This window comes from Myotis yumanensis, unplaced genomic scaffold (genome assembly GCF_028538775.1).
Source record: "Myotis yumanensis isolate MYYU_CA2020_CCGP unplaced genomic scaffold, mMyoYum1.0.hap1 SCAF_1, whole genome shotgun sequence".
Lineage (NCBI taxonomy): Eukaryota > Metazoa > Chordata > Mammalia > Chiroptera > Vespertilionidae > Myotis > Myotis yumanensis.
Window position 1 is genome coordinate 11209523 of NW_027223752.1, and position 15878 is coordinate 11225400.

The 15878-nt window shown below is 48.9% G+C and overlaps 1 protein-coding gene across 5 annotated transcripts in view; it reads left to right on the forward strand.

Annotated features, from left to right (window-relative positions):
* The window catches only part of LOC139009667 (nuclear exosome regulator NRDE2-like), a 46428-nt gene that overhangs the window by 19748 nt on the left and 10802 nt on the right, over positions 1 to 15878 (forward strand). For 3 of the 5 annotated variants that reach the window (XR_011471389.1, XM_070413841.1, XM_070413840.1), the window contains exons 7-13: positions 1471 to 1604; positions 4890 to 5010; positions 7366 to 7541; positions 9335 to 9721; positions 11697 to 12625; positions 13530 to 13668; positions 15549 to 15620. Coding sequence is in view for 4 of the 5 variants with exons in the window: in XM_070413841.1 (XP_070269942.1) it covers positions 1471 to 1604; positions 4890 to 5010; positions 7366 to 7541; positions 9335 to 9721; positions 11697 to 12625; positions 13530 to 13668; positions 15549 to 15620 (1958 nt within the window). In the remaining variant the exon portion in view is untranslated. Of the gene's footprint in view, positions 1 to 1470; positions 1605 to 4889; positions 5011 to 7365; positions 7542 to 9334; positions 9722 to 11696; positions 12626 to 13529; positions 13669 to 15548; positions 15622 to 15878 lie in introns of those variants that run through there. The other 2 variants (XM_070413843.1, XM_070413842.1) reach the window with 2 other exon arrangements.

Genomic DNA, 15878 nt, shown 5'->3' on the forward strand with positions numbered 1-15878 from the left:
TGTTAACCAGGGAGGCACAGTCAACACTCATAACTTTGGCTGCCAGCGGCCTGGACTGTTGAGGTACCTGTGCTGCTCATCACCTCCAGTCCTAGGGTTTCGGGCAGTAATGCTTGTGGGATGTCCTCACTGACTGGAAATCTTTGCATCAGTTTAGAGGTTACTGGTATTATATGGGTGTGTCCCAAAGAAGCCTAGAATATAAATTTGTCCAGTAGTGACATATCAGAGGCAGCATGTTATGCAGGAGCTAGAGAATGTCGCTCTTGACTTGAATCCTGGGCTTGCCCTTCAGTGGTTCTGGTATGACCTTGGATAAGTACCTTAACCTGTTTAAGCTCTTGTTTCTCCCTCAGCAACGATAGTATGCTACCTGCTTACAGGGTTATATGGTGAAAATATATGGTGAGTCTAGCTCAGTGTCTGGTACACCGCAGGCAGTTATTGGGTCAAAACTCTGCTATTACAGTGAACTTCTAAAGTTGTAAATATATTGCTCTAGAGCAGTGGTTCTCAACCTTGGCTGCACATTAGAATCACCTGGGAATCTTTTTAAAATCCTGATTTCTGGGCCTCATCCTCCGGAAATTCTGTTTCTTTGTTACTAATGTTGTGGCCCCACCCATAACAAAGAAACAGAATTTCCGGAGGATGAGGCCCAGAAATCAGGATTTTTAAAAAGATTCCCAGGTGATTCTAATGTACAGCCAAGGTTGAGAACCACTGCTCTAGAGAGAACAAGCATTTACCACACTGGCATAACGAGCCTCATGTGTGCTATCATTTGTGATATGCTCAACTAGCTCAACATTACTTAGTAAATGGAATTGCACCACACTTAAGGCAAACTGAAATGTTCAAGCGTGGAACCTTGATTTGGTTACAGCTGACGCTGAGCATATGATGAAAATTGCTGGTGAATAATGCCATCTAGTGATCCACTGAGTATAGGTCTTGGCTTTCTGGTAAAAAAAAAATGTACCATGCCATCCTTTTCTAGAAATGTTCTTGTGGGCATAACTAGCATTTAAACAAGGGCCATAAGTAAAGGAAAAAAGGGACATAAGTGCGTCTTTGTATGGGGGTGCGGGGGGACTCTCGTTTTATCTCTCCATGGTTCTCCACCTTCATTGTGGAAGTTCCCTTGGATTGCTAGAATCTGTCTGAGAAACAATCCTTTGAGTTTTTGATAACAATATTCAGATCAATCTCTTGCCTTACATTTATGTATATGTAGTTTTTATTGTTAATGTTTGTATTCTGTGGTGGTTTTATATAAAAATTAAATGAATATACTTTGATTACAGAGCTGCTGTGAGTCCTTTTAAATCAGGACATGTAGGTATCACAGCTTTGCAAATTCAGCAGTAACTGATTTCAGGGAGAAGATGTTCTCGGTGTTTTACTGTATCTTAGGAGTCAGGTTGTTTTTCCTCGATGGCGTTAACCAGAGTTCTCTGCCGCTTTCAGCGCTCTTTCTTCAGCAGTGCCACTTCCTGCGCCAGGCCGGGCACGCGGAGAAGGCCGTCTCCTTGTTCCAGGCCATGGTCGACTTCACCTTCTTCAAACCCGACAGCGTCAAAGACCTGCCCACCAGAGGGCAGGTAGGAGCTCCGCTTTCCTTTCTCTCCGCCCTTTTTCCCTCCCCCTCTTTCCTTCCCTGCTCCTCTCTCTTTTGGGGGGAGGGATGGATCATGGGAGGTGATGGTGGTATTTTTTTTTTTTAATCCTCACCTGAGGATATTTTTCCATTGATTTTTAGAGAGAGTGGGAGAGGGAGAGACAGAGAAACACTGATGTGAGAGAGACACATCAATTGGTTGCTTCCTGCATACCCATGACCAGGGCTGGGAGCCTGCAGCCGAGGTACATGCCCTTGACTGGAATCGAACCCAGGACCCTTCAGTCCGCAGGTTGATGCTCTATCCACTCAGCCAAACCGGCTAGGGTGGTGGTGGTAGTATTTTTAAAATACCGTATCTTCCTTTGTATCAGACCTGCTGAGGATTGTTTCTCAGATAGATTCTAGCAATCCAAGGAAACTTCCATGATGAAGGTAGTGAAACATGGAGAGATAAAACAAGAGTCCCCCCAACCCCCAATGTAAAGACTCACTTATGTCCCTTTTTCCCTTACTTATGGCCCTTGTTTAAATGCTAGTTATGCCCACAGTCAGGGAAACCATTGTCTTGCCTACTTTTGTTCGTTCTAAGGTGAGTCTTTTGTAACTTCCCCTCATAACCTTTCCACTGCTCAGATCTTTGCTGGAGTTGCCAAGGGAATGCCACGCTGGCACTTTGTCAGCACCGATCCTAATTGGGGAAGGGTTGGTCATTCAGGTGACAGGTGAGCGTGGCCAATATTTGTGATGTGAAGCAGTAAGAAAACCCTATTACAGAGCTATTCAATAAGAAAGCCTTTTCCCTTTTCCATGGAAGAAAACCCGGTTTCCTGTTCTGCCAAGGGTATGGTGGAGAGGGATAGGATACCTGAATTCATGGTGACCTTTCAGAGGTCTTTCTCGAGAGGCTAAGGTCTCCATCTTGTAGAATTTTTTGAATTCCCTATAAAGACTATTTTTACCATCATTTTTTTCCCACTAGAAAAAACACAGGATTTTATTGTTCTCCTGTTGAAGGACAGGTCTTTGGAGGACGGGGGAGTGAATTTGACAGCAGGGAGGAACCCCTACTTGCCAGCGATGAGTGGGTTCCGCAGGACCACAAAGGCCTAGTCCCTGTGCAGGAGCCGTTCCTTGTGGACTGGCTTGGACTTCTTGCCTCGCCACAATGGGGCCCTCGGTCCATATCTCCTTCACTTCTCCAGCACCATGTCGCAGTGCCTGTCCAGCCATCACTCGGCCCAGGAGCTTCTTCTTGTTGCGACAGTTGGTGAGCACCTAGGTTGTTCTTGACCGACTGCGTGAGCACGGAGTGTTAAACTCCCCTCCTCCGCTTCTGCAGCTACTCCGGGGTCATCTCATTCAGGCTGTGGAGAAGGCTCATGGGGGCGTGGTTGCCTCTTAAAACGTTCCCATTCTCTGTATTGCGTCGGCCTTGGAAGAGAAATATCATTATTATTTTTATCTATTTTTTTTCCAGACAAAGTTGGGTTAAAGAATATTGGTGGATATTGGGATAAGTGATTATTCGTATAGTAAGCCAGATAACAGTTATTTTAAGACATACATTGCTACTTACGAGTATGCTGTGCTACAGCAGTGATTCTTAGCCAGCTCTGCAGAGCATGGGGTGTGCGGTTGGGGCTCAAGGTCAGAGTCAGGGTCATGCTCATGCCCACCCCTTTGCTGGCACTCGCAGTCTGATGAGAGCCGTTTCTCATGGGGTCCCTGGCCAGGACTGTGGGCATCGGCAGCCTCTCTGATGTGTCAGGAGAGCCTGATCCAAGCTCTTGGGGTTAACAGCACAGGTAACTGCAAAGTATTTACATGACAACCTTGAAATAAAGCTTTTTATTTAGTGACTTTCTGAATCTCTGAGTAAGTCGTCACCATAAGCAGGCAGAGTCTGGTATTACTAGTCTGTGTTTCTGTGGAATAAATAAATTGGTTATAACCATTTATCACACTTTAAAAAAAACACCTTTTTTTTTTTTTGAGTAAATAAAACCTGTAAAGAGGGAGTGTAGCGAGGCTGGCGTGGCTCAGTGGTTGAGCATCGACCTATGAACCAGGAGGTCACAGTTCGATTCCTGGTCAGGGCATATGCCCCAGTTGCGGGCTCAATCCCCATTAGGGGGCATGCAGGAGGCAGCCAATCAATATTCTCTCTCATCATTAATGTTTCTACCTTTCTCTCCCTCTCCCTTCCTCTCTGAAATCAATTAAAAAATAAAATATAAATGTAAAAAGAGAGGGAGTGTAGTCTTCCCAGTTCCCTTCCTGAGGTGGCTGACGTGTGCTCAGCATCCAGGGCCTGTGTCATGCTGTCCGCCCTGCCTTCGTGGCTCTCCTGGACACCGCCCTCCCTGGTGTGCAAGGCACTTCTGGGTTCAGGCTGGATAATCCTGCGGCTCCTGGCCCCCGTGTGCCTGTTCAAAGCCTGGTATCCTTACAAAGCTTCCTTACAAAGCTCCCATGGAGCCAGTTATTGGCTCTCTTAAAGTCCTTACTGTGGGTTGATAGCATGATCGCTTTCCTGTCCTTTGCTGTGTCCACATTCTGTTCCATGTGGAATTGCTGCCACTGAACTGGTTACCACGCACGGAGGACCTAATGTCCAGATGAGTGAGGGAGGGGCCAGGCTTGCTGACCTGTTTATTCATTGGGTGCCTGCCATGTTCAGCTCTGTGCCAGCAAGTGTTTATTGAGTCCCTACTAGGTGCTGGGTGCTGTGCCAGGTGTTAGCAGTAGCTTAGGAACATTGTACAATGTTGAGATGTGGCCATGTCCTCAAGACTTCAGCGTCTGTCCTGATGAAACCTTGGCTCCCCTCCCCCTCAGCAGGTCTCGAAAGCAGCGTGACTCTGGGTATCAGTTAGGGGGCCTGCAGTGCCAGTGCTTCCTGTGAGACTGGCCGACCAGGGTCAGAACTGGAAAGCCATTCTGCTCCTCCCCTTCTCAATGACCTAAGCCCGTCTTTGTAACCCAATCTTGGACGTGTCATCCCATCACTTTTTGCCATATTCTTGGTCCAGCCCATACCCAAGGGTGTGAATCCCATAGCCCTGAGGGCTACCATAGAGGCTCCCCCACCACTAGATAATTACATTTTCTGTTTTGGGGTGTGTGTTATATCTACTTCAGAGACTGATGACGGGCAAGGTTTTACGAAGCATAGCCCCTCTTATGCCAGCCCGCACTTAATTTGCCTGGTGACTCAGCAGATTTGTACAAGTTGGGCTAACCTCCATGTCTTACATCTGAACAGGTGGAGTTCTTTGAGCCCTTTTGGGACAGCGGAGAGCCCCGGGCTGGGGAGAAGGGCGCCCGAGGCTGGAGAGCGTGGATGCACCAGCAGGAGCGGGGCGGCTGGGTGGTCATCAACCCAGGTAAGGCCCTCGCAGCACGCGTGTGAGTTTTCCTTCTGGAACTTGTTTGTACGTCATCATGGTTATTTGTTTATATGTAGAAGCCATTAGCAGTAGGTTAGGAGCATTGTACAAATATCAATGTCAAAAGTACATTAAGTAGATGTCCTGGGAGCATAGACTCTTTTCCTCTTGCAGTGCTTCTCAACCTTCTGGCCCTTTAAATACAGTTCCTCATGGAGCTCCAGTGGCGCAATCGGTTAGCGCGCGGTACTTATAAATACAGTTCCTCATGTTGTGACCCAACCATAAAATTATTTTCGTTGCTACTTCATAACTGTAATGTTGGTACTGTTATGAATCGTCATGTAAATATCTGATAGGCAGGATGGTCTTAGGCGACCCTTGTGAAAGGGTCGTTCGACTGCCAAAGGGGTCGCGACCCACAGGTTGAGAACCGCTGTCTTAGAGCCTTTGAAGCAGGTGACCCCTCTCTGCATCACGCTTGCAGGTTTTGAGTTCTCTCAGTCATTTTTCCTTTTCAGGCTCCTGAAGACCTGATCTTGTTGCTAATCCCCACCCCCATTTCAGTGTGTATTTAAGACGGTCTTTTTGTTTTCTTGGCAGTGTCCAGATCATTTGAAAATACATGCCTTTTAAGGAATACTATAAAATAATTATTAACTAGCACTTCTATAAATGTCATTCTAAGTAACCCAAAGTACTTTCCAGAGTTACCCTCTAAAACAGCCCTGACCAGTAGAAATATAACTCAAGCACATGTGTAACTTCACATTCTCTAGTAGCCACCTAAAACAAGCAAAAAGAAAAGAGGGGCAATTAATTCTGATAACATGTTTTGTCTAGTAGTAAAAACATTAATGTTTCAACATTTAATCAACATTAAGAAACGAATGAGGTATTTTGCATGTTTCCCCGTACAAACTCTGAAATCTGGTGTGTATTTTCCCTTTATAGCACATCTCAGTTCAGACCGGCCACTTTCTGGGGCTTGATAGCCACATATTAACGCTACCGTTTTGGCCAGTGCAGCTCTTAGCTATTCGGGAATTGCTTCACTCACCTGGTTTCATTGCACGTGTGAGGGAGAAAGCGGTGGATGGGCGCTCACCAGGCTCGGCCAGCCTCTTTTCACAGGTGTCACCTTCCAGCGTTCATCTGAGAAATGAAAACTTGGGATTGGCTGTGATCTGCCTGGCAGTGCAGAGCTGCAGGCCAGGTGGCATGTCTGTCACCTCTTAGGCGGGGCCCTTCAGGTGTCTGGGGTAACTTTGCCAGCACTTGTTTTCTGTGTAACTTTGAACATTGGTTCCCCCCCGCCCCCTTAGCATAGTTCCCCTGAGATTCAGCCAAATTGTTGTGTGTGTCAATAGTTCATTCATGTTTATTGCCCAGTAGTGTTCCATGACATAGCTGTACCAGTTTGTGTATGTTGTCTCCAGTTTGGGGCTGTTGTGAATAAAGCTTTGCTGTGGGCATTAGTGGATAGGGTTTTGTGTGAACATAGGTTTCCATTTTTCTGGCATCAGCACCTAAAAGTGCAATTGCTGGGCCTTATGGTGAGTGCATGTTTAATTTTATAAGAAACTGCCAAACTTTTCCAAGTGGCGGTACCATTTTACATGCCGTTTGTTTCTGTTTAAATGTGGAACTTTGCAGGTGATTCAGACTCTTGTCCTCTTCCATTCTGCATGCTCAGAGTCAGGAAACAGTGAAGTAGAGGCTATCACTGAAGGATAAAGGCTATCACTGAAGGATGTCTTGAATTGACATTTTTTGAAAGACGTGAACATAGGTCATAATTGTAAGGTCACTGGCTAAAAATTCTGATGGCTTAAGAAAATCTAAACCAATGTTGTCATTAAATGTCACTTAGTACTCTAGAATGGTGTTGTCCAGTAGCAGCCACTAGCCACGTGTGGCTATTTTAATTAAAGTTAATTAAAATGGAATAAAATTAAAAACTCATTTCTTCTACCAGCTACATTTCAAGTGCCCTGTGGTGGTGGCTGCTCTGTCAGACAGCACAGATATGGAACGTTTGATCACCACAGAGAGTTGTGTTGGTCAGTGCTGTTCTAGAATGTGTGTCCGTCTCATTTTCATTGGTGTGATAGTGTTAAAAATCATTTGATTTCAGCAGCTGACCTACCGCTGTTGGGGGGACCTTGATTGTGATTACAGGAGAGCCCATCGGTAAAGGCCACTGAGCCTCCCAGAGGCTGGGCCTAGGTAGCTCTTACCCACCTTGGCATTCCAGGGGCCACCACAGTGGCTGGCATGCAGGTTGATCGGGTGTTGATGGTGATGGTTTTATTTGCTGGTTAGTGAGCTGGAAGTTTTGTTCTTGCCTAGATGATGATGATGATGAACCAGAAGAGGATGACCAGGACATCAGAGATAAGACCCTGCCCAGGTGGCAGATCTGGCTTGCTGCTGAGCGGTCCCGAGACCAGAGGCACTGGCGGCCGTGGCGCCCTGATAAGACCAAGAAGCAAACCGAGGAAGACTGTGAGGATCCAGAGAGACAGGCAAGTACCCCACCCCAGGAGGGACGCCAGCCATGGGCTCTTTGCCTTCTCCCCATTCCCATTGGGTTTGGTGCCCAAAGAAGGTGTTGGGCTCTCAGAGCACTTGCCTGGCTTAGGAGATGCTAGCTTGGCTCTTGTTGTTGTCTGGAAACTTCCCTCTCACTGAAAACCAGGGTAGAATGTCATTGGCTGCTGGTGATGTGGAGCTGAGCGGCACTTGACCAGGTAGTTCCTGCCCCTGAATAGGAGCGGTGGTCTTCCAGGTTGTTCAGTTACTTTTTCACATGGAAGTTGGAGGGCTCAGGGTTTAAAAACACAGAATCCCTGTCCTGGATTCTTTAACTGTGTCCACTTTCCCCGCCCTCCTTGTATCTTCAGAAACATGGCCGATAGGTTTGACTCCAGAAGACAAGGGGTCTGGATGTAAGGCCGTTAGGGGACAGTCGGCGTACAGCTAGTCTTATTGGAGAGGGAACCAGCAGTCAGCCTGCTGTGTGCCAGGCATTTAACTCACGTTGGCTCTGTTACCGCCGTTGCCGTGTGACTCAGTACATGCTGCTCTGTCTCGTGGCCGCAGCTCTGGGAGCTTTCCTTTAAAATAAAGGAAAAGATTCTCTTTTGATACCTGGAATTGACCCAGTTTCACAAGATACATTTTATATTGCTTGGAATAAAATATAATAAGTATATGTTATATAACACGGTACAGTATGGACTGAGAGTAGGGAGGCTTGTCAGCTTTGGAAGGGTTTGTTGTCTGTGACCCTCCCTACCTGTTACATGCCTCGAGGGTGGAGCTGTTTGCCTGTTTTCTTCTGCTGAACCATCAGTGCTCAGTGAGGGGGCTGCCATGAGGCGAGTGTGCACGTGAGCTCCCTCTCCTGGCTGTAGCTGGAAGGTTCAGGGAGGACGGGTCTTTCTGTGGTGGTTGAGGGTTTTGCAGAGTTCATTACCCTTCCAGAGTCAGTTCTCAAGGCTCAAAATCTGGGCAGTTTCCTGGAAGCTCATTTCTGGAGCACACCACTGCTGCCAGCAGTTTCTTGTCTCTTAGCTTTCTCAACTCCAAGCCTGGAGATTTCTGATTGACTGATGGTTTTGATTAGTTGCCTCCAGGTAGTCCTTTGCTCAGAGCCACAAAGACCACTCAGATGTGCAGGACCTTGGAACAAAGGGTAGTCTCCGTGGCCTTACATTTTAAAGTTTTACCTGAGTCAGCCACGAACACTCACTTTGGTATTAGGCTCTTAAAACTGCTCTCAACACAGTCCTTGCTCCTGTAGTTTCCCTTCTTCCCTTACCTTCCTGCTGTTTATCTATTTTTTTTTAGCACATTTTTCATTTCCTGAAGCAATTTTGTACCAGAAAAACACAGAACAATAAAGTTATTCTTCTATCTTAAAAAAAAAATTACACTTGTGGCTACAAAGCAATTATGTGTCCTTTCAGAAGTGAATGATTCTAGATTTTCTATGAATCCAACAGGATATTTGGAAAATTTTTGGCTCCAGCCTGCTCATGGGCCTCCCTCCTTCTGAGAATCTCAGGAGTGTGGGAGCCCTACCAGCATTGCAAACTTCTCCTGCAGCGCTCTGGGTTGTCTTGAGAGGCCTCTAGCTTTTTTGCATCTTGCAGAAAATCTAGCTCCTACCTGTTTAAAATTGTATGATGTTGAATCATTATACAATCATGTGAAGAGAATAGTGGGAGAATTGTGATGGTTTTTCTGTTTATTACAATAAATAAATAAACAAACCAACCGAGCTCCTGAACAGGTCCCTTTGTCTTTATTGCAGGTGCTGTTTGATGATATTGGACAATCTCTAATCCGACTTTCCAGCCAAGCTCATCAGTTCCAGCTGATTGTGGCCTTTCTGCAGTTCTTGGGTGTGCCTGCTGGCTTCAGCCCTCCAGCCTCCTGCCTCTACCTGGCCATGGATGAGAACAGCATCTTCGATAACGGACTTTATGATGAACAGCCATTGACTGTTCTCAACCTTTCATTTTCTGGCGTCAGCTGTGTTGGTCGCACGGACCAGTTGGGCTGCCGGCGCTGGACCAGGGGTCACAGCCGAGAGGGCGAGGAGTTCATCCGCAACATCTTCCACCTGGTGATGCCTTTGTTTTCCGGCAGGGAGAGGTCCCAGCTCTGCTCCTCCTGGCTACGGTACGAGATCGCAAAGGTAACTCCGGCCCCCTCCACCCTGCGTGGGGACTTCCTTTTGTGTCTATTTATAAAGGCTCTTGGTGTTCTTCAGGGTCCGGGGCCACAGCACCTCCTTCGGGGACCCTAACGGCACCTGGTGTGTGGCTGCCCTTTCAGAGGGGCCGCAGCGAAGAGGAACGCAGGAGTGACTGGGCTATTTGTGTTGATTCTTGTGTCACCAGATGCCTGTGATTATGTGAGCTCTTAGTGTTAAGAACCAAGCTTAAGCTTAAGCAGGGTTAGAGGATTTAGGGGCTTATTAAAATAGATAAAATAAGCTACTTACTCTGCTCTCTTATCTATGTATCTGCTAGAAATTTGTCTAGAATACTCTTCTGCCCTCTGCTGGCCAAAGTTAGTATAGAATCTTAACCCCCAGTGACATTTTAACTACAGATTGTACACACTAGGTTGTATTATCTCTATATATAAAAGGCTAAGTGTCCTCCCGGCCGGTTGCTATGACACGCACTGACCACCAGAGGACAGACAACGCAGGAGCTGCCATGATGCACACTGGCCATTTAAAAATAAACGGCACCATGGACCTGGAGCCCACAAAGCAACACTCAGCCTCCCCCAAATGGGACACAGGCCCTGCCACCACCCCTGAGCAACACCCCACCAAATCACAGCCAACGCTGCCAAGACCCCATGGCGCAAAATGCGGCCCACAGCCCAGCCCAGAAATGGTCTCTGTGGGCGCCAGGTAATGACGTCACATAGCAACGCCCAGCTTCTTCTCCCTCGTGACTAGCCTCGTTGGAGTTTCTTTAGCCCAGGAACATGACTTGTTTTATAGCCAGGTGCAAACATTTTGCACTTTAACCAAATGTTTGTGAAGTGTTGTCCCGTGTCTCATCTCATTTGATCCTCACAGAAGTCCTGGAGTAGGTAGATAGGAGACTCGATGGAATCTTATTTTCTTTTCATTAGCCAGAAAACGGAGATTTAGAAAGCTTAGAAACTTGACCTGACTGAAAAGAAGAAAGAAATGGTGGACCTTGAAAATGACTTTTCTCACTGCACAGAATGTAGTCAAACACTGCTGCAGTTAAATATTTTACCCTTTGTTCTTCCTGCATGATCTACAATAATAATGTTTTGTGTTGATATTTACTGCTGTGTTGCTGACAATTACCTGAAAGAAAAGTTGGGGTGCTTCACTGGGCTGGAAAAAGTTTAGCTACATCAGATAGCAGGTCTAATTAAGCAAGTTTATGTATATAAAAGGTTAAGTTGACGCATGCATGTGCGATACATAAAAAGTTCTCGCTGGCGCCAATCACACGTGTGTTTCGATCTGTCATTGTCAGTCTTGAATTTGGTTCACACTTCTATTGTAGAGAAAGGGCGAATAGCGATATTAAAGTATTTCTTCTAATTAATTTCCTTTCAATGTGCACAAATCTGTGCACTGATTAAAGTATAAAATTGGGAGGCTGCCTCTTTGGAGAGGAACATTTAGGGTATGTGAGCCTTGTTTATAGCGGTTTCAGATGGAAACCAGGATGTTTCATATTGGGGTTCCTGTGGCATTAGTAAAAAAGTCCTGATTTGTGCCTTGGCTAGTGTGCTCAGTGGTTAGAGCATCAGGCCACGCTCCAAAAGGTCATGGGTTTGATTTCCAGTCAATAGCATGTACCTGGTTTGCAGGTTCGATCCCGGCCCCAGTCGGGGCGTGTGTGGTAGGCAACCAATTGATGTCTCACATCTATGTCTCTCTCTCTCTCTTTCTCCCCCCACCCTCTTTCCCTTCCACTCCCTCTAAAAATCAATAGAGGGGAAAAAATCCTGATTTGTTTCCCAGCTTAGAGAGCCTAAGTGTTCACCAAACATGTGGTGAAGGAAGAAAGTGTAGACGCCTCGTGTGGCTTTCTCAGGCTGGCAATACCCCGGGCTTGTTTAACATCACAGAGCACGTGGAGTTATTCTTTCCTTTTTACCTCTAGGTCATTTGGTGTCTGCACACTAAAAACAAGAAGAGGTTAAAATCACGAGGAAAGAACTGCAAAAAACTAGCCAAGAATCTCCTTAAGGAGCCAGAAAACTGCAACAATTTTTGCCTCTGGAAGCAGTATGCACATCTGGAATGGTTGCTTGGCAACACAGAGGACGCCAGAAAAGTTTTCGATACAGCGCTCAGCACGGCAGGGAGCGGGGAGCTGAAGGACCCTGAGGTCTGTGAGCTCAGTCTGCTCTACGCTGAGCTGGAGCTGGAGCTGGCGCCAGACACCAGAGTGGCCACCGCGGCCCGAGCTGTTCACATATTAACCAGGCTGGCTGAGAGCAGTCCCTATGGGCCCTACACTGGGCAAGTCCTAGCCATTAACATTTTGAAAGCTCGGAAGGCTTACGAACACGCACTGCAGGACTGTTTGTGTGAGGGCCGCGTCTCCGATCCAGCTGCCACCGCCTCCCTTAACCGCCTAGTTAGTGTGGTTAAATGCTTTATGCTCTTCCAGTATTTGACCATAGGGATCGATGCCGCTGTGCAGATATACGAGCAGGTATTTGCAAAACTGAAGGGCTCTCTTTCCCCAGAGGGCCCAGGCCTGGAGGCCAGTGCCTGCCCCCCAAGTGTGAGCAGCGTCCTCGAGGCCATCACACTGATGCACACGAGCCTGCTCAGGTTCCACATGAAAGTCAGCGTGTACCCTCTGGCTCCTCTGCGGCAGGCGCTCTCAGAGGCTTTAAAGTTGTATCCGGGCAACCAGGTTCTTTGGAGGTCCTACGTTCAGCTTCAGAGCAAGTCCCACAGCGCCAGCAAGACCAGGAGATTCTTCGGTGCCATCACCAGGTCTTCGGAACCCTTGGAGCCTTGGCTGTTTGCCATTGAAGCTGAGAAAATGAGGAAAAGACTGGTGGAGACCGTCCAGAGGTAATCACGTTCATCTTGTTCATGTGTCCACACCTTTATGGAACGTGTGCGTGTCCCCTGCCCTCTGAGCCTCAGGGCACAGAAATGAACACGGCCAGTGCTTGGCACACCGGGGTGGGTTTAGGGCAGTGATGGCGAACCTATGACATGCGTGTCAGAGGTGACACACGAACTCATTTTTTTGGTTGATTTTTCTTTGTTAAATGGCATTTAAATATATAAAATAAATATAAAAAATACAAGTCTTTGTTTTACTATGGTTGCAAATATCAAAAAATTTCTATATGTGACACGGCACCAGAGTTAGGTTAGGGTTTTTCAAAATGCTGACACGCCGAGCTCAAAAGGTTCGCCTTCACTGGTTTAGGGTTTATAGAAGAGACTGCAAAGGGCAGCATCCCGCAGGTGAGGCTTCTGTGGCCGGCTTCCTGGCCATGCCTTCTGGGACCCTGAACCTTGCTGACGGTGGTGGGTGGGGATGGTCAGGCCTCCAGTGTCTGAGACACTGTGGGGAAAGCATGTGGGTAAGAGCCAGGCCTGGAGTTGGACTCTGGGCGCAAACCCCAGCTCTTCCATTCACCAGCTGTGACCTTGGACAGGCCACTTCGCCTCTCTGACAGGTTCCCGAGAAGCAAGGACTTGGTGTGTGACTTCTAGTCAGACTCGTGGTGGAGAAACCACGGAACCCTGGGCACTGCCTTCCCCTGGCTTTGGAGGAGCGCATTCCATCTGTACTTCGCACCCCCAGCACCCCCAGCTCTGAGGGACAGCCCTGCCTCTGACAGGCTGTGAGCCAGTTGCTGCTGACGTTCGTTGTCACGAACACATGCATCTCTGCCTCTGTGCCTCTTGCGATGTCAGTGAGAGAACTTGTGCCGGGGTTTCATGAGCCTTTGTCTTGCAGGGTAGATGGCAGGGAGGTCTATGCCACAATTCCTGAGACCGGCTTGACGCACCGGATCAGAGCCCTGTTTGAAAATGCGATCCGGAGTGAGCACGGCAGCCAGTGCCCCTTACTGTGGAGGATGTACTTGAGTTTTTTGGTAAGAAAGTACTTGGAGTTTTTGTTTTTTACGCAGAAAGTGCAGGTGTCCAGGGGCCCCGCGCGGGAAAGCTGGAGGCGCTTCCTGGTCCCTCGCCCTTGGATGGGGATAATGTCAGGGCTCCCAGGAGTTGCATGTAGCAGTTTTACTCGAGGTATTTGGTGGGAGGACAGGAAGGAGTAGTTGCTGGGCGTTTTGGTGTGAGGCTTCGTCAGTATTTAGGGACTGTTGTTGGCGGCCTCGGAGACTTTTACGTGGAGACCATACCTGCAGCTCTGCCCCTTCGGCAGCTGTGACTTCAGTCCCGTGCCTGGTCCCGGTTAGTGCCCCGAGACGTTCCCAGGTGCCCGAGGAGACACACTTTCACCGTCACAGCCCCGCGGGGTCACAGGGTGCATGGGCGTCACCCACTGGTTAGATTTCAGCCCTGACATAGGAACTGTACAAGGGTCGGGGTTTAAGATGAGGAAATTTAGAAGGTGGTTGCTGTCGTGAGAGGGAGCAGTTACATCCAAGGCCGTTGTAGAATAGGGAATTCCGAACAGAGAAAACCAGTGGTCTCACAGGCTTGTCCCTGGCCGAGACCCTCTGGACAGTCCAGCGGAAGTGTCTGTGGCCGGTTGACAATCGCAGAGAGCAGGTCCCCTGGAGGAAGCACCTGGCTTGCAGTGCAGGACCTCTGAGTCTCACAGACACGGTGGGTGAGAACTTGCTGTAGTAAACCTTCTTCCAAAAACGAAGGGAAAACATCTCAAGTTTAGTCAGTATTTTTGGAGAGGACATTGGAGTACTTGGTTGAGCGAAGGCGGGACCGCTCACACTGGCCCTGGCGTGCGATGCAGAGGTCTAGCCCCAGAACGGCCGAGGCTCACGCCAGGGGGGAAGCAGGAGTGTTCAGCCAGAGGCTCTGTGGGGGGACATGGGGAGGCTTGAACCTTTTATCACAGATGCTGGGTACAGCCCAAAGGTACAGTCTAGGTGATGGTGGGCGTTAACCTGAAAACACGGAAGAGGAAGTGAGCGGGCCTTGGGGGGCAGAGCTCCCGAGGCACAGATCGGAGTCTCTAGATGCCATTGCCAGGGTTTCCGGGAGGTTGGTCAGCAACCCTCACTGGACGCCAAGTACCAGCCACCTGGCAGAGACCTGGCGTCCCCTAGAAGGTTCTGGGAATGAGTCTGGAGGAGGTGGGTGGGTGGGTGCAAAGTCCAGAAACACTTGAGCTCCGTGAGCTTGGCTTGTGCCCACTCACAAGCTGCAGACACCTGGCAGCTGGGGGAGCTGCCCGGTGGGCTGTGCATGGAGGAGCCGCCACGCAACAGGTCCCTTCCTGGGATGTGGGGGGCCCCCGGGGGTGCCGCCTGCAACTCCGGCTCCCACTGGGCGTGGAAAGAGAAGGCGTGTCTGAGTCGAGACTAAGGATGTTATGTTTGTAGAGACCTGCTGAATGTCTGCACCCTCTCGGACTGAAATGCCTGCCTGAAGTTTCCGTTCAGTGTTAGCCATTCAGCAGTCCTGGCTCTTTTCTCGGAGAGAGTTTTCAGAAAACGGCACGTGTTAAAGCAGAGGTCTTCTCTGTAAAGCCATCAGCCTCACCACACAGGGCCTCGGGTCCCAGGCACTGTTAGGAATGAAAGGCTGCGGGCCCACAGGGAGGAGATGCAGGCCAGACAGAAGTGTGAATGGTCGGTCAGCACTCCAGGCCTGTTGGTGGAGGAATGGACCCCACACAGCAGAGGCCCCGATCGCTAGCGTCCCCTGGTACGTAGACCCCACGGCTGGCTGCAGCCGAGGACCGGCGTGGGTCAGTGCAGGGGTGGTCTCTGCAGCCTGTCTACCTGCTTCAATTCACCATTTTTGTGTCCCCCTTCTTCCACCCCAGGTTTCATTAGGAAATAAGGACAGAAGCAAGGGCGTGTTCTACAAAGCGCTTCAGAGTTGTCCTTGGGCAAAGGTAAGTTCTAAAGGCCATGGTATCTCCTGACATCTGACGACCTTCCTGCCCTGTCAGTCCCCCGTGTCCGTCTGCCTGTCCCTGTCAGGGAGACGGGGCCCGTCCAGGCCCCTCAGGGAACTGAGCCGGTGGGCACGCTTCCAGTCTCTGCATGGAGCGGGGTTCAGGGTGTTGCTGTGGGTTTCCCAGCGTCTGCCCAGAGGCTGCAGGCGTTGGGGTCTATGGCCCGTCTGCCCTGCAGAGTCCGGTCAGACACTG